The sequence below is a fragment of the Octopus sinensis genome, linkage group LG21, assembly GCF_006345805.1.
Source record: "Octopus sinensis linkage group LG21, ASM634580v1, whole genome shotgun sequence".
In the NCBI taxonomy this organism is placed as follows: Eukaryota; Metazoa; Mollusca; class Cephalopoda; order Octopoda; family Octopodidae; genus Octopus; species Octopus sinensis.
Genome location: NC_043017.1, coordinates 6362932 through 6382931, shown reverse-complemented (window position 1 = coordinate 6382931; position 20000 = coordinate 6362932). Strand labels below are relative to the sequence as shown.

The 20000-nt window shown below is 37.6% G+C and overlaps 1 protein-coding gene and 1 long non-coding RNA gene across 2 annotated transcripts in view; both read right to left on the bottom strand.

Moving 5' to 3' along the window:
* Positions 1-3343, bottom strand: part of LOC118767450 — a 12477-nt gene extending 9134 nt beyond the window's left edge. Inside the window, exon 1 of the long non-coding RNA XR_005003374.1 lies at positions 2855-3343. This is a non-coding gene — a long non-coding RNA (uncharacterized LOC118767450). The remainder of the gene's footprint in view (positions 1-2854) is intronic.
* A 5612-nt stretch (positions 3344-8955) lies between these two features.
* The window catches only part of LOC115222753 (rhomboid-related protein 3-like), a 425612-nt gene continuing 414567 nt past the window's right edge, over positions 8956-20000 (bottom strand). Inside the window, exons 11-12 of the mRNA XM_036511760.1 lie at positions 10673-10727; positions 8956-9352 (exon numbers count right to left, since the gene is read on the bottom strand). Of these exons, the coding sequence (XP_036367653.1) occupies positions 9120-9352; positions 10673-10727 (288 nt within the window). The 3' untranslated portion in view covers positions 8956-9119. The remainder of the gene's footprint in view (positions 9353-10672; positions 10728-20000) is intronic.

Genomic DNA, 20000 nt, shown 5'->3' with positions numbered 1-20000 from the left:
CTTTCATTCATTAATAAATCTTTCTTCAAATTTTTGTATCTTTCTTTTCTCTTTCTATTATTTCCCTTCTTTTCTTTCCAAGTCTTTTAATTCTTTCTTCCAATTCATTTGTTCTTTCCCTCTTTCATTCTTTCTTCATTTATCTTCAATTATAGTTTCCTTCATTTCTTCCTTATATTTTTCTTTCATTTATAATCCCTTTTAGTTTTTTCTTCAATTTTTTTTCTTTCTTCTAATTCTTTCTCTCATTATTTTCATTCATTTCTTACCTTTTTCTTTCTTAATTTTCTAATTCCTTCATCTTTAATCATTTTCTTTTTAATTCTCTTGTCCTTCTTTCCTTCTTTCTTTCAATTCTTCAGTTTTTTTGTTTGTATTTCTTCCTTCCTTCGAATTATTCTAATTCTTTCTTTTAATTCTTTTGTCTCTTTCTTCTTTCCTTCCAATTCTTCAAATTCTTTCCTTTTAATTCTTCCTTCTCTTAATTTTTCTAATTCTTTCTTTTCTTTTGCACATCTTCATTCTCTCTCTCTCTCTCATTCCATCATCCAAATTTTCAATATTTCTTCTCAAACAAAAAAAAAATTCTTATATTTTTTCATTATTTTATAAGAAATTCCAAATTAGAATTTAAAATGAAAAAGAAATTGAAATGCTGATTTTTTTTTTTAATTTTCAAATCAAATTAGCCAAGAAACTTCTGCACCTATTCACCCCTTCCACTGCGACCAAAATTACTAGATTTTATATCATTTATTTAATTATTCAGTTTTTCATACAATTATTTAATCAAAGAGTAGGTTAGTTGTGACATGATGGGTGAAGCTGAATTTGAACTCATGATCGTCATTGATAAAACTCCAGCATTTGATGGGATGGGGAGAGGGGAGGGATTTAAAGGGTGGGAGAGAGAGTGACTAACAGAATTTTATATATATATATATATATGAGAGAGAGAGAGAAGCAAACGGGAAAGAGCGATAGAAAGAACAAGAGGGAGGGACAGCGAGAGAGAGTCTAACAGAGACATAGAGACATTGAAAGAAATAATGAAAGAAAAAAAGAGAGGGAAAGATAAACAGAGAGAAGAGTGAAACAGAGACAGTGAAGGAGAGAGAGAGAGAGAGAGGTGATGAAAGACCAAGAGAGGTAGGAAGAAATAGAGGGATACTAACAGACACAGAAAGAGACAATGAGAGAAAGACAAATGGGGAGAGAGGAAGACATTCAAAGACATAGAGAAAGACAGAGATAGGGGGAGAGAAATAGAGAGAGACAGTGAAAGAAAAACAAATAGAGAGAGAGATGCAAACATAGGGAGAGAGAGAGAGAGAAAGACAAAGACAGAAAGAGGGGGAGAGAAGTAGAGACAATGAAAGAAAAACACAGAAATAGAGTGGGGGAGGGAAAGAGAAAGAAAGAAACTTATTAAACAAGAATAGAACAGCAACAAAATAAACAAGAGGATCTTGGGGTAGTTTCCTTGGCTACAATTGGGATCAGTCTTAGTGGCCCCATGGCAATACCTATATTACAAAACCAGAAATTTGGGAGAAGGAACAGTTATTTACATGACCCCAATATATAACTGGTACTTTTTATTTTTACCTTGGCAGTTATTTTACTGACCCAAAAAGAATGAATAGCAAAGTCGACTTTGGCAGTATTTGAACTCAGAATGTTGAGCTCAGCATTTTGCCCGGCGTGCTAATGGCTCTGCCAGCTTACCACTTTAATAGTAATAATAAAATTGGACATTATTTACATTTGATGGATATTTGTTCTCATCTTGTTTGACTCTCCAGCCTTCATCAGGTGTCTTGGGGAAATTTCAAACCTGGGTCCTCATTCTTAAGGTATTTTTCGATGCTATTGTTATTCAGGTTACTGCCTGGAATTGAACTCGGAATCTTGGGGCATATGGCAAGAGTGTGGGCTACTAACCCCAAGATTCCGAGTTCAATTCTAGGCAGTGATCTGAGGAATAATAACAACAACAATAATAATAATATCAAAAAATACCTTAGGAAGGTGAACACAGGTTCGAAATTTCCCCAAGACACCTGATGAAGGCGGGAGGGTATACCAGCTGAAACATGTTAACAACAAACAAGATGAAGACAAATATCCGTCAAATGTAAATAATGTACATAATTCCTCATCTCTTAAATATAGAACTATAATAAAAATGGTTTTGAATTTTGGTATGTTGCTTAAACTTACCTGAGGAACATGGAGGTTTATATAGCCTAATGCTGTAATAGACGCATGACAACAATCACAAGATGATAATAATAATAATAATACAACCAAGAACAAAAGTTTGTGTTTTTTTTTTGTTTTTGCTAAAAATGAATGAAATAAATCAACATTGTTAAGATGTTTGGAAGAAATTTATTATATATTCATGAGAATGAAATATATTGCCCATACTCGCTTATACATATACACAGATATATACGCACAAGCATACACACACACATATCATATATATATATATATATATATATATATATATATACATACACGTGTACACAAAAAACTACACTCACAGATACACGTAGTTAATTTTTGGTGTGTGTGTGTAATATAAGCATGCATATATATATATATATGTATTTATGAATATATGTATATATCTACATATGTATTTATATATATATCTACATATGCTTTTATATATATATATATATACACATATGCATTTATATATATATGAGATGTAGATTGGAGAGTATATACACACAGCTATATTTAAATCAAAATATATACTAATAATGCATACACATTCACAATCTCTCTCTCTCTCCCTGTTTTCTCTCTCTCTCTCACACACACACACACACACACACACACACACACACACATATATATATAATGACGTGTATAGTCACATAGAAAATGTTTACACATGTAAGAAAAAACATACATACGCATCTATAAATATGGTACAGTCACATACATATATGCATATACAAACATATCCACACACACACACACACACACACACACACACACACACACACACACATATATATATGTAATCATGTATTGTCATAATATAATCACATCATAATATTGTCACATTATTTTGGAGGGGGTGAAAAAATGGGGGTGGGGAGCAGCCGGGTTAGGGGCCCGAAATGCTGTTGGTAATGTTGTTTACAGCAGTACACTGAAAGAAATACTTGTATAACAAAATTAAACATAGATCCATAATGAGTTTATACACACAAACATGTATGCGTGTGTTTGTGTGTGTGTGTGTGAATGTATATGTGTGCGTATTTATGTATGTCAGTGAATATGTTCATGCGTGTGTATATATATATATGTATGTATGTGTGTTTGTGTGCGTGTGTATATATACATGTTTATGTATGTATGTGTGTGTTTATGCATATATGTGAGTGTGCATATATATGTGTATATATATGTGGGGGTGTACATATATGTATGTGTGTATATACATGTATGTATATGTATGTATATACATGTATGTGTATGTATATATATGTATGTGTGTGTATGTGTATGTATATATATGTATGTGTGTGTATGTGTATATATGTATGTATGTGTGTGTATGTGTATATATGTATGTATGTGTGTGTATGTGTATATATGTATGTATGTGTGTGTATGTGTATATATGTATGTATGTGTGTGTGTGTGTATGTATGTGTGTGTGTGTATATATGTGTGCATATGTGTATATATATGTATGTGTACATATATATATATGTGTGTGTGTATATATATGTATATATATATAGCAACGATGAAAAGACAGATGATATCTATATGATGGAAATGACAATAACGGTAAAGATATTACAGGTTTATCAAAATTATTATAATAATCCTTTCTACTATGAGCACAAGGCCTGAAATTTGATTATAAACCCCCTATTCCGATCCACTGCTAATTATCTTACTGACCCTGGAAGAATGCAAAGCAAAGATGACCTCAATGGAATTTGAACTCAGAACATAAACCTGGAAGAAATGCTTTTGTTCATTTAGTTTAGGGCTGTAAAGTTTTGGCAAGCTCGCTACCTTAATACCTTTAATAATAATAACAAGAACACTGATAGAGTGCAAAGCTCCACCAGGGTATCATCAACATCCTCTCAATGATTGGCCAGAGAGGATTTTTAAAATGAGATTATCTGAAATAAACTCAACTGCTCTCACAAATGAGAATGCTAAAAATGAACCTGACCACTCTGAAAAATAAGTAAAAGAGCAGGAAAAATAATCCAGAATACTAGTCCGAAGCTGGATTGATCCCAAAATCTAATGAGTTCATGCCAGTCACGAGACCAAACATCCCTGAAAGTTTCATCCGAATCCATCCAGTGGTTCTTGAGATATCTTGTCCACGGACAAACTAACAAACAAACAAACATGACTGAAAACAATGCCTTCGCTAAGGTAGAAGTAATAATAATAATAACGTCATTTATTTGCCTCAAGGGCAAAGGATGAAGGGGACAATACAAAGACAGACATAAAGTGTTGGGGTTTGCATATATTGAAATGATAAAAAAAACTAAGGAACTATACACGGAAAAAGAAGGGTCATATATGCTTAGCATACAAAAGTTAGTAAAAAAAAAAAAACATGGCAGGAAGGATGATAAAGATGTGGCTCTCCTGATACAGGAAGGCCTCTAGGGATAATCGAGAAACCCCACTATCCGAGATTTTCCTGAAACCCCAAGAGCAAGTGTCCCCGCCAATTCCTTCTCTCTGACTTACAGGTTTACACTCAGAAAGGTACCATCCACTCTTGCAACTTTCACAACTTTCACCCAACTTTCAATAAACTCACTCGAGGACAGCACTTGCCTCTCCACTCTCAGTTTCCTTTTCAAGTGAAATTTGAAGAAGTCAATAATAATAATAATAATGGTTAAAGTTTTAGGTCTATTTCCAGCAATAGAGAAGGAATTGGAGAGGGCACTTGCTCCTAGGGTTTCAGGGAAATCTTGGACAGTGGGGTTCCACGATTATCCCTAGGGGCCTTCCTGCATCAGGAGGGCCACATCTCTATCATCCCCCTCTTTTTTTTAAGCCTTTGTACACCATGCATATGTCCCTTCTTTTTATACCATGTCTACTTTTTTTTTTTTCTTTTAGCATTTCATTATTATATATAAACCCCCCACATTTCATGTCTGTCTCTGTATTGTCCCTCTCATCCTTTGCCCTTGTGGCAAATAAATGAAATCATTATTATTATTATTATTATTATTCTAAGGTCAGTGGAAGTTGGTAAGCTGAGCGAATTATTACGGTGCCGTACAAAATGTTTAGCAGCATTTTTTCTGGATCTTTATGCTCTGAATTTCAATGCTGCCAAGAACAACTTTGCCGCTCACCTTTTTTGGATGGTGATGGTGAGGTGGGGGGTCAGTCAATAAAATAAGTAGCAGTTGGGTACTGGGGTTGATGTAATTGATTAACCTTAACCTTATCCCCCCAAAATTTCAGGCCTTGTGTCAAAAGTAGAATTTATATGAAAGTGGTGAATTTGGCTGAATCATTAAAGCATTGGAAAAATTACTTTCAGCTCACTAGATTCCCTTAAGTTCAATTCCTACCAAGGTCAGTTTTAATTTTCATTTTTTCAGGTTTGAATAAAATAAAATACCAGTCAAGTACGGTGGCCAATGAAATTAATTAACTCTTTCTTCTCATAATTGCTGGCCATGTGCGTAAATAAAAAAAACATTATTATTATTATTATTATTAAACATGTGCCCATGGTCACTTGTTTTTAGACAACTGCTATAGTCAAGTATATTGACCCCCTAGCTCACTATTGTGGGACAACCTTAGTAAAATTAAAAGTAAAATTGACCTTGAAAGATTTTGTACTGAACTTAAAAATATAAAGACTAGACTATCACTGTGCGTTTTGTTTGGTGCTCAACCGACCCTGCCAATTCACTGTCTTCAAAAATAATATTTTCTTAAAAGCAAAATGTCCTTAAGTAGATTCAAACTCAGATTCTAAAGACCCAGAACAAATACTGCAAGACGAACGGTTCTGGCAATCCATTATTGTTTTTTATCTTTTTATTATTTGTTTTCAGTCATTTGACTTTGGCCATGCTGGAGTACCACTTTTAGTTGAAGAAATCAACCCCAGGACATATTCTTTGTAAGCCTGGTACTTATTCTATCGGTCCCTTTCTGCCAAACCGCTAAGTTACGGGGACATAAACACACCAGCATCGGTTGTCATGTGATGGTGGTGGGAGACAAATGCAGACACACAAACATACACACATGATGGGCTTCTTTCAGTTTCCGTCTATCCACTCACAAGGCTTTGGTCAGCCTGAGACTATAGTAGGAGACACTAGCCCAAGGTGCCACGCAGTGGAACCGAATCCGAAACCATGTGATTGGGAAGCAAGCTTCTTACCACACAGCCACTCCTGCGCCTCTTGTTCATTATAATTATAATTTTTGGAGAGGGGGATTAGTCAATTACATTGACCCCAGTGTTTTACTGGTACTTATTTTATCAACCCTGAAAGGATGAAAGGCTAGGTTGACCGTGACGATATTTGAACTCTACCATTCCTGTCTGCCACCACTCATCATTCTTAATACTTATTTGTTTTACTTGCCACAAGGGCAATCACTAGAAGGAGGGCATTACGTGGGTGAATTAGAATGATGGAAGGCGGCATGGATAAATAATAATAATAATAATTTCAAATTTTGGCACAAGGCCAGCAATTTCAAGGGAAGGGGATAAGTTGATTATATCAACCCCAGTGTACAACTGGTATTTTATTGATCCCAAAAGGATGAAGGGCAAAGTTGACCTTGACAGCATTTCAACTCCAAATGTACAGACAGATGAAATGTCGCTAAGCATTTTGCCCAGCATGCTAACGATTCTGCCTGCTTGCCACCTTATAATAATGATAATAATAATAATGATAATTATCCTTTTTACTATATGCACAAGGCCTGAATTTTGTAGTAGAGGACTAGTCGATTACATCAACCCCAGTACGCAACTGGTATTTTATCGACCCTAAAAGGATAAAAAGCAATGTCGACCTTGGCAGAATTTGAACTCTGAACGTAAAGACAGACAAATTACTGCTAAGCATTTTGCCCGGCGTGCTAACGATTCTGCCAGCTCACGGCCTTAGTATTAATGATGATGATAATAATAATAATAATAATAATTTTAAAAAAAAAAATAGATGATGCTAAAATTGTAATACAAAATTAGTTTAGTGTTTCTGATAACAACATCAACTCTCGATGATGATGATGATGATGATTATGGCACTGAGGAAGCAAAGAATAATAACAAATGCCAAATTGGTAATGAAGGAGAATGTTCCATGTCAAAGTTGAGAACGGCATTTTGGTAAATGTTTAATTGGTTAATTATATATATATTGATTATGGTCTCAAGTGGAATACAAAACGAAGGTATATTCATATGTGTATTTGTATGCGTGTATATACACACACACACGTGTGTGTGTGTGTTCCTGTGTACATACACATATATGTATATCTATGTGTGTTTGTGTATATGTGTATGTATGTATGTATGTTTACTGTTATATAATTGTATGAGTATATAGCTTACACTAACATAAATCCCAATATATACATTTCAATACACACACACACATATATTTATACACATTTGTGTTTTTATATATTTATTTTACTATGTGAATATTCATATAAACATGGTACATATATAAACCGAAATATATATACATATGTATGTTGAAAGTGTACTCAAATAACACTATTTTATTTTGCACTAGCATTTCATATATATATATATATATATACACACACACTCTCACAGACATGCCCACACACATATAGACCAGTATATATAAACATATAAAATTAAATACAATAATGCATATACTTACATACATACATACACACACATACACACATGTATATGTATTCTCATTTTTTTAATTCTTTCATAATTCCTTCTAAGTTCCTTTTCTTCTTCTTCTTCCTCTTCTGATTTCGTTTTTTTTTTATTTGTTTTTTTTTTACTCTTGACATCCCACTCAGTAAACCTTATTATACACTCCTCATCGGTTGTTAGTGTCAACCCGTGACTGACGACACTGGGGGATGGTCGGAGTGATAGAGGGGAGGAGACAGTAGACCCTTGGAAGATGGGGTTGGAGTATGACTGATAGCAGATGAGTGATGGAGGAAAAGATGTTGCTGGGAGTTACAACTCATACATACAAATATACATATATAAATATATGTATGTATATATTTATATGTATGTATATGTATATATTTATATGTATGCATGTGTATGTATATATATATAAATATCACTTTGATCACTTTGACCGACCAGTCCGTCAGGCGTCCATTTGACACCGCTGGTCACAGCACGCTGTCCACTCCTCTCTGGATCGCGCCTTTCTCATCCACGTGATCCCAATCGTCCTCTTGAAATCGTCACTCCACCGTCGTGGAGGTCTTCCGGGTGGTCTTTTCCGCTCATGCGGGTACCACTCGACAACTGCGTGCGTCCACCGATTATCGGTGAGCCGGGCGACGTGTCCAGCCCATCTATACATTTATATATAGATATACATACACACAAACAAGTTTATATGCCCACATATAATATATATACACACACACACATGTATGTATATACATGCATACAAACACTCATATAAATGTATTTACATGTATATACATATATATATAAATGCATACATTCATATATATATATTTATGTGTGTGTATATACACACACATTTATATACACATTTACATATATATTCGTATATATAAATACATATATTGATATTTACACACACACACATATACACATACATTTTTACACATACTTACTTTTAAAGATGTTCATGTCTAAATGAAAATTTTGTTTTTTTTAAATTTTTGTATTGAAATTTTGGAATGTCGAATGTATGTGTGGGTGGGGGTCGTGTGTCATATTTTGGAGACATCACACGAGTCTTTTGGGCAGGGGTCGGAAAATCTTTATATTGCAGAGTCTGTGTTCTTCGAGAAAGTTCTGAGAAGAATGTAATAGCAGTATATAAAGTCTAGTAGTAGAAAACATTCCAAAATATGGCAAAGACCGTACACGCAATGTAAATTCCAAGAGCAAGCCACCAAATATATTGTTCATGGAGTTTCTGTTCAAAGTTCTTCAGGACAACTAGACCGATTGTGATTCCGGCCAAAGCTCCCATTAAATGAGCTGTGTACGCAACTGGCGGAAGGGCATCGTCCACTGAATACCGGTCCCAGATAGCAAAGCCGACGTCAGCGCTTGCTGCAATGATACAGAAAGGGAGAAGAAACAGAATAAGCAATTCAATAATAATAATAATAATGATGATTTTAAATTTAAGCAACAAAAGGCCTGAAATTTTGGTGGAGGGGCTAGTCAATTTCGTTGAAGGGCATCCAGCCGTAAAAATTCTGCCAAAACAGTCACAGAAGCCTGGTGCCGGCTTCTGCCTGGCCAGCTCCTGTCGAACCATTCCACCCATGCCAGCATGGAGGGCGGATGTTAAATGACAATGATAGTTCTTTATATTTCAAAAGTAATTTGCTGAGCGAATATAGTGATTGGGTTTGTAATTAAGGTAGGGAGGGAAAATATCTCGACATAAATGGCTGTGAGATTAAGAAGTTTGCTTTGCAAACCTTGTGGCTTCATGTTCAATCCTACTTTGCAGAACAATGTATTCTTGACAAAACACTTCATCTAACAAGGTGCTACCTTGTCCAGGAACTGAAACCATGATCTTGCAGTTATGAGTGTGACACTCTAACAACTAGGCCATGTGCCTTTGCAAACCAGTATACTAGATTATACTCTACCGTTCTATGTTTAAGAGATGAGGAATTATGTACATTATTTACATTTGACGGATATTTGTCCTCATCTTGTTTGTTGTTAACTCAATGTTTCAGCTGATATACCCCCAGCCTTCATCAGGTGTCTTGGGGAAATTTCGAACATGGGTTCTCATTCCTAAGGTATTCTTCGATGTTGTTGTTGTTGTTATTATCATTATTATTATTATTATTATTATTATTCAGGTCACTGCCTGGAATCGAACTCGGAATCTTGGGGTTAGTAGCCGGTGCTCTTAACCTCTATGCCATATGCCCATGGGCTGCTCGATCCACATGCTTTCTAGCCAGCTGCTCCTTATGAGCAGCAATCCTGCGCTCATTGGTGACAACAGGATGTTTATGGCATAGGTGCTGCAATCGACTTACAGCCGTCAAAAAAGAATGGCTGCAGCAGTCACACTCAAAGAAAGACCGAGTTCGACCAGGGGCAGGCACACCAGATGCACCACCACATAAGCCAGCATGACACCTCATAGAATATGGCATAGTGGTTAAGAGCACAGGCTACTAACCCCAAGATTCCGAGTTCGATTCCAGGCTGTGACCTGAAGAATAATAATAGTGATAACATCAAAAAATATCTTATGAATGAGAACCCAGGTTCAAAATTTCCCCAAGATACCTGATGAAAGCTGGAGGGTATATCAGCCGAAACATTGTGTTAACAACAAACAAAATGAGGACAAATATCTGCCAAATGTAAATAATGTATTTATACTGTACTTACCAACTATAAATATGGCACCAAGTTTGAATATTCCAAGTTCCATCTGTGGATAATTCTACAATATAAAAAACAAAAATGGATAAACATTAAAGTAAATATGAATATGATTGGAATGTGTTTGGTATTTTACAGACAGGAACATAAATTTTGAATGCAGTATGGCTATGAAATCAGCAGCAAAACTGGATATTTTATCCTTATATGATGGGAATAAGTGGCCAGCAGGTGGCTCCCATAGCCATCTACTGGGAACTTATGTCCGTCTTTTAAGGGTAAATACTTAATTTTTCTGCTGTTTTCAAAGCTATGGCGGCGAGCTGGCAGAAAAGTTAGTGCGCCAGGCGAAATGCTTAGTGGTATTTCGTCTGCCATTATGTTCTGAGTTCAAATTCCGCCGAGGTCGACTTTGCCTTTCATCCTTTCGGGGTTGATTAAATAAGTACCAGTTACGCACTGGGATCGATGTAATCGACTTAATCCGTCTGTCTGTCCTTGTTTGTCTCCTCTGTGTTTAGCCCCTTGTGGGCAGTAAAGAAATATATACTACATTCGAAATTTACTTTCTTGGCTGTAAAAAAATAGGATTTTTTTTTCCATTATTTTATGGAATATATTGAGTGGGAGCAGAAAGATGTCTGAAATGGCCGAGTGCTGGAAGAAATATTTGCTGTTACTTCAATGTATCTGTTTACATTTTAGATTCAAATTTCTATTTTGTTTTTCTGGAGTTGATAAAAGATAGTAACAGTCATATACTGGGGTCAACTTCAGTACCTGCCAGTATTGTCTTTGATATTTTAGTTTTTACTTGTTTCAGTCATTGGACAGTGGCCAAGCTGGAGCACCACCTTCAAAAGTTTTAGTCAAAAAAAAAAAAGATCAACCCTAATGTATATTTTTGAATGTCATTTTTGCCAAACTTATGAATGATGGGGGTTGTAAACAAACCAACATGGGTTGTCAAGCGGTGGTGGTGGGTTGGTGGGAGCAAACACAAAGACACACACATATATACAGGCAGGCAAACAAATAACTACAACAAGCTTCCTCACAGTTTCTTCTTTCTTTATTGCCCACAAGGGGCTAAACATAGAGAGGACAAACAAGGACAGACAAAGGGATTAAGTCGATTACATCGACCCCAGTGTGTAACTAGTACTTAATTTATCGACCTCGGCAGAATTTGAACCCAGAACGTAATGGCAGACGAAATACTGATAAGCATTTCGCCCAGCGTGCTATCGTTTCTGCCAGCTCACCGCCTTAGTCACAGTTTCTGACCACCAAATCCATTCACAAGGCTTTGGTCAATCTGAAGCTATAGTTGAAGACACTATAGTTGAGGGCGGTGAGCTGGCAGAAACGTTAGCTCGCCGGGCGAAATGCTTAGCGGTATTTCGTCTGCCGCTACGTTCTGAGTTCAAATTCCGCCGAGGTCGACTTTGCCTTTCATCCTTTCGGGGTTGATTAAATAAGTACCAGTTACGCACTGGGGTTGATGTAATCGACTTAATCTGTGTGTCTGTCCTTGTTTGTCCCCTCTGTGTTTAGCCCCTTGTGGGTAGTAAAGAAACATATAATTGAAGACACTTAAATGAGGGGCAGTATTGTGTGGCTGAACCGAAAACCACGTGGTTTCAAAGCAGGCTTCTTAACCATGCTGCCATGCCTGTTCTTCTCGTCTGTTAAGTTTAGTTTGAATTTTTCCCAACTCATTACAATTGCTCTTCTGCAATAAAGCCAACCCGTTATCTCTGTGCAGGCCTACAACTATAGCTGTGAGTTTACTGTTAAGTGCACCCACTATGTAAAGATCACATATTTCTTTTGAACAATCTTATATTGACATCAGATCAACAGATGGGCTTTGTCAAAAAGTAAGCTTCTTTTTATTTTTATTTTGTTCTGGCATACGTAATGAATTCTGTCTTCGTTAATAACAGTGATGTATGTCTTGGCAGAGCCTGGAGCTCTGATACATAACACTTTCAAGATGGAGGATAAAATTCAACAATAATTACTTGAGTGATTTCCTTCTTTTCCTTCGCTCGTTTTAAAACCAGCTGATTATAGTTTTCTTATTGTTCCAGTGACATCAGTTGGTGGCTTTCATCATTCTATCATTAATGTTATTTAAAATGTATTTACTAAGTAATCCAATCTCGGTCTTGGTAGGATTGATTAATCTGCATTTCAGATTAGAGGTGAAATTCTCTTAATGATCTTTGAAGGTGATATATATACTTTACGTTCAACTAAACATTTCTGATCTATTGTCTATTTTCAGTCTATAGTGCTTGCTTCATTATTTATGTTATTCTAAGTATGTAAGTGAACTGTTCCATGGTTTTCGGTAATGTTGTTGGATATCGAGTCGATTGTACGTGTCTACCTAATTCTTATAGATTTTTCGTTTTATCTGCGAATATGAAGGTTTTATTGGATTTTTTAATGTTCTTCTGTATCAAAGTTTAGTTTCTGCTAGAAGGTGTTGTTAGACTTTCAGCAATGTTCATATCTAAGAGGTCACATACAAATTGTATGAAGTCTTTAATTCATGACTGGTAGTTGCATGCTTTTATACACAAGTTATAAATAGGTGAGTGAGTCATTGATGTCTGAATCGTGTAAAAAGCCTTCCATTTCATATGCTTTAGGGCATCTTCTACCTTTTCCAATAACCGTTTCGCGGAATTCTTTATTTGATGGTATTTCGATGTTTCTTAGTTGAATAAGCTGTGTTATATAATTCCGTGTTCAAAGACCATACTTTTTTTCTTTTTTCGGTTGTAATTAGTGCTCTGTAGTATAAGAGCATGGATCAGTGGCATTTCTTGGAATGTGCAGAGGGTGTGGACCACACAGGCTGGCCATGCTTTTGTTGGGGATGACATACATATGGTGAGGCTATTTTATGCTTGAAAAGGTGGTAACCAAAGCTACAGCTCATGGTGTGTAGACTACACGGGCTGGTCACTCTTTTGTACAGGAAGAAAAGGCTTCACTGTATGTGTTACTTGAATACTCGAAATATCTCTGTGTATGTGCAAATACTTTCTCAACTGAATGTGTGTGTGTGTGTGTATATATATATGCACACACATATACGCATTTGTATTTTATGGATAGAGGGGCTCCGAAAGGGGTCTCAGAGAGTAGCATTCCTTGTGAGTATTTATTGAGCGCAAACACCTAAAGCTCCACGAGGCTTGGGGGGGGGGGCGAACCCTGCTGTACTCTTTCACCACAACTTTCTCTCACTCTTTCTTGTTTCTGTTGTGCCTGTATTTCAAAGGACCAGTCTTGTCACATTCTGTGTCACACTGAATCTCCCTGAGGACTACATTAAGGACACATGTGTCTGTGGAGTGCTCAGCTACTTGCATGTTAATTTCACGAGCAGGCTGTTCCATTAATCGAATCAACTGGAACCCTCGTTGTCATAACCGTCGGAGTGCCATAATAATGATGATGATGATCATCATCATCATCGTTTAGCGTCTGCTTTCCATGCTGGCATGGGTTGGACGGTCCAACTGGGGTCTGGGAAGCCAGAAGGCTGCAACAGGCCCAGTCTGATCTGGCAATGTTTCCACGGCTGGACCATGAGTGTAGTGGGTGCTTTTTATGTGCCAGACGACGCTGGCAAACGGCCACAATCGGATGGTGCTTTTTACGTGCCACTGGCATGGAGGCCAGGAATTTTCCACTACAAGGAAGCAAGCTCTTCTTATAGGGATGTAAAACATCCACTTTTCACAGTTTAATACCCAATATAGTTAGAAAAAAAAATGTCTCCAATACAAGTGGGTATATATACATGACATACAATAATAAAAACAATACAAATGGTATTTTTATATACATGTATATATATGTATATGCATGACAGGCTTCTTTCAGTTTCTGTCTACCAAATCCATTCACAAGGCTTTGGTTGGTCTAAGGCTATAGTAGAAGACACTTGCTCAAGGTATCACACAGTGAGACTGAACCCAGAACCATGTGGTTGGGAAGCAAGCTTCTTACCACACATATGCAATTCTTATATTTTTTATACTTCTCTTGACCTCTAGGACTCATAATGCCATTTACTGATTGCCATGGGGTATGACTGACTGAAATCACCTTTTCTCTCTAAACGAGACACCAGTCCATTGTAGGGTCCATGGCCACCAATTATCAGAGGAGAGGACAAGTCAGTTACATAATTACTTTGAACCCAGTACATGACTGGTACTTTATTTTATTAACCCTGAATTAATAAAAAGGCAAAGTGGACCCCAGCTGGATTTGAACTCGGAACATTAAAGAGCCAGGAGGGTTGCTACTAGGTATTTTGTACCAACGTTTTCATGTGACAGGCATGATAATTGTAGAATGACTACTTGCTGCATGAAACCAATGGTAGCCGTCTTAACTCACAAATAAAGAACATCCACCAATGTGGTGTTCAGCACATCAGTATTAGTGTGTATGTATATATACATATATATACATACATACATTATACACATAAAAAGCACCAATGTGGTGTTGAGCTCATCAGTATTAGTGTGTATGTATATATATACATATATATACATACATACATTACACACATAAAAAGCACCATTCGAATGTAGTCGATGGCAGTGCCGCCTGATTGGCACCATGCTGGTGGCACATAAAAAGCATCCTCTACACTCTTGAAGTGGTTGGCGTTAGGAAGGGCATCCAGCTGTAGAAACCTTGCTAGATCAGATTGGAGCCTGGTGCCGCTTCCTGTCATTGCCAGTCCTCTGTCAAACCGTCCAACCCATGCCAGCATGGAAAACAATAATGGTGATGATGATTATACATGCATACATACAAATATGCATTATACATATACACATTATATATGCATACATACATATTATATATGTATATACACATTATACATGCATGCATACATACATTATATATATATATATATATATATATATATATATATATATATATATAGGCACAGGAGTGGCTGTGTGGTAAGTAGTTTGCTAACCAACCACATGGTTCCGGGTTCAGTCCCACTGCGTGGCATCTTGGGCAAGTGTCTTCTTCTATAGCCCCGGGCCGACCAATGCCTTGTGAGTGGATTTGGTAGACGGAAACTGAAAGAAGCCTGTCATATATATATATATATATGTATGTGTGTGTGTGTATCTGTGTTTGTCTCCCTAGCATTGCTTGACAACCGATGCTGGTGTGTTTACGTCCCCGTCACTTAGCGGTTCGGCAAAAGAGACCGATAGAATAAGTACTGGGCTTACAAAGAATAAGTCCCAGGGTCAATTTGCTCAACTAAAGGCGGTGCTCCAGCATGGCCGCAGTCAATAGACTGAAACGAGTAAAAGAGATACACATTATACATGCATACATACACTCACACACACGCATACATGTATACATACAAATACATTTCTATATTTACTCACACACACATATACATGTGCCCACATCATACATACATGTACATGCTTCTGTCTCTCAGTCTCTCTCTATATATATATTATGTGATCAGGTGACTGACCAGACCATCAGATGTTGTTACACATCGCTGGTCACAATGCGTTCGCATTGTTTTAGCCTTTGAATGATGCCACCCAGCTGGCTAAGCGAGCAGGCCAACAGTCTGGGAATCGAAACCGCGATCCTCCGACCGCGAGACCGCTGCCCTAACCACTGGGCCATTGTGCCTCCACACACACACATATATATATATATATATATATATACACACACACACATTTTTATTTGTGTCTGTCTATTTCTCTCTTTCTATATTTATAGATGTGTGTGTGTGTGTGTGTGTGTGTGTGTGTGAATAGATATATATATGAAGATATAAACAGAAGTTGATGCTCACTCATGCACACATATATTTACTTTCTCATACACACACACACACTTGTGCAGTCACATGCACACACATATATGCACGCAGCCGCACATGCACACTAGTGGTTAATAGAAAACAATGATGCTGGCATCAAATTTGCAATGGAGACTTTGATGTAATGGAAGAACAAAGAGCTACAAGCATAACCACCACCACCACCACCACTACCACCAGTACTACCACCACCACCACTACTACTACTACTACAGTAACAACATCAGCAACAGTAACTACAAGAACAACTACAATTGGAATTAATTAACTCTTTGATGTGAATAATGTTAATCATTGTGGAATTGATTGAAGAGAGAGAGAAAGAAAGAAAGAGAGAGGGGGGAGAGAAAGAGTGTGGGTGGTGAGAGAGAATTTGATGGGGTGGGTGGGTTGGGTGGAGGATGTAGAGGTAGTGGGAGGGGAAGGGGTAGGTAATAATTGTTGAGTAAGATGAAGTAGGGAGGGGTGGGGGCGGAGGAGGAGGAGAAGATTGATGAGTGATAATGAAGGTGGTGGTGGTGGGGGTGGAGGTGATGGTAGCGGTGCTGATGGTGGTGATAATGATGATGATGGTGGTGATAATGATGATGATGGAGGAGGGGTAGTAATGGTGGTGGTGGTGATGGGGATGATGGTGGCACCGGTGATTTTAATGAAGAAAGTAGGAGACTGGAAAAGAAATGCTAAGAAGTCTGTAAAGACAAGAAGGAAGTATTGTAAATTCTCTGGAGAGGGAGAGAGAGAATGGCGGTGCCATAAGTCTCCCAGACAGAGTGTTGTTGCTTTCAACAAATTCTCAAGATATACACTAATGAGATGTTGTTACATTCATGCCTTTCCAAAGGAGACACTGGCAGCTGAAGAGAAATGGTATAATTGATAATCAAGTGACCACCCCTACAGACTCAGCTTGTCGGAGTGGTATTAGTACAAGTACTCTCAGTTTCACACACCTGCTCTAGCAGGTGATACAGATTTACCTTGTCAAGGGAGCAACTGATTCTGAGGTGTTAGATCCCCCAGTGAATTACTGGTACTCTCAGTTATTAATTCTTTCTTTTTTTTTTTAAATCTTTTATCTTATTCTTGTTTCAGTCATTGGACTGTGGCCATGCTAGAGCACTGCCTTGAAGGGATTAGTCAAATTGAAACGAGTGTTATTTTTTTTTCTTTTCTGTCAGTCTCCTTTTGCCGACCTGCTAAGTTACAGGGACATGAACAAACGAATACCAATTGCTAAATGATGGCAGTATATATAATAATTATATATATATATATAGGCATTCATCTCTGATTAATTACCTTACAAGACTGGAGAGCACCATCTATCCCAGAGTTTCCAGAAGGGTGCCAAAGGGGGCAACACACCACCACCACCACCATTCTTTGATCAGCTATCAAAGATGACTCCCCTAGTCATCATCACCATCATCAACACCACTACCATCACCTCCACCACCATCAATCTCCTCCTCTTCCTCCTCCTCCTCCATTTTACTCTATATTTATAACTGTTCTAGATTCTTGTAATTTTACTGTTATTACTATGCATCTAAGAAGCTGACCTTTATTTTTTTATTTCTTTCAGTCATAAGACTACAGCCATGCTGGAGCACCGCCTTTAGTTGAAGAAATCGACCCCAGGACTTATTCTTTGTAAGCCTCGTACTTATTCTGTCAGTCAATTTGCTAAAAGGCTAAGTTACAGGGACATAAACACACCAACATTGGTTGTCAAGTGATGGTGGGAAGACAGACAGACAGACATATGCACACACACGCACACACATATATATATACAACGGGTTTCTTTCAGTTTCCCTCTACCAAATCCGCTCACATGGCTTTGGTTGGCCCGAGACTATAGTAGAAGACACTTGCCCAAGGTGCCATGCAGCGGGACTGAACCTGGAACCATGTGGTTGGTAAGCAAGCTTCTTAATACAGTCACACCTGTACCTATCAACTTTTTTTTTTATATTTCAGGTTGGAGAAGATAGCTGTAACAGCACTTTGGACACAGCCTACGCAACACTGCTTTTCACAGTTGACTAATCTGCATAAAGCCATTGGAACATGCTGGAAGCTTGCAATGAAGTTCTGTGTTAAACTTGGGCAAAAACACTACAGACACTTATGTATAAGGTTACAAGCTGGCAGACACGTTAGCACGCCGGGCGAAATGCCTAGCGGTATTTCGTCTGCCATTACGTTCTGAGTTCAAATTCCGCCGAGGTTGACTTTGCCTTTCATCCTTTCGGGGTCGATAAATTAAGTACCAGTTGCGTACTGGGGTCGATGTAATCGACTTAATCCGTTTGTCTGTCCTTGTTTGTCCCCTTATGTTGAAATGTTCCAGATTACTTATGGATAAACTTTTCCATTTGCACAAGAATTTCAAGGATAATAGAGAGGAGATGAGAGGTGATAAAAGAAAAAAAGGGACATCAGGACATTGCAATTTTCTGGACAAAGACTGTTGTGTGTCTCTAAAGACAATAAGCACACTCTTTGGAGTTGGTGTGGCAACTGTTCACGGAATTATTCTTGAAGATCTGAACATGCACGAAATTTGTGCAAAGTGTGTGCTCATTGATGTGCATTGAAGTCAGAGGAGCATCCTGAGTTTTGGTGCCAATATAATGTACCAAACTTATCCACATGCTTAAGAATATGCATTCATTTATATACTTGACACAACATACAAAGTCATTATATACATATATATATATATACATACATATACACACATATATACATACATACACATACATATATATATATATATATATACACACATATTTACATACATACATACATACATAGGCATATACTTGTACTTGTGGCGACATTCACCCTGGGTGGGCTGAGTCAGCTTCTGCTACTCATGGAAGAAGTTTCATGGGAATATGTGGATTTCACAAGCGATCTCCAACAATCCCGCATGTGGAGACATCCTGTTTGCTGCAGATTGTCCACAGACGCAGGGACAGAACGACCGAGGAGCCGCCGGCTGCCAAAGCGGACACTCCGAGGATTTTCAACCGTCTGCCAGGTTGCGGCCCTAATATCACTCGGTGTCAGACCAATCTGCCTTGGTGGCCCTACCAGGAACCGAAGTTCCCGACGGCATAGCTCTGACACTACCCGTCGCCAGCGTCCCCACCACAGTGAGGAGGGGATGGACTTTGCGTCCCCAAAGTCCATACACATATAGGCATATATACATACATATGTCTAACCTATGCCAGCATTGAAAACAGACGTTAAATAATGATGATATATATATATATATATATATATATAAACACACACACACATATAAATATACACACACGTAAATATACACACACATACACACAGATGTAGGTCTGGCTTCTTTCAGTTTCTATCTACCAAATCCACTCACATGGC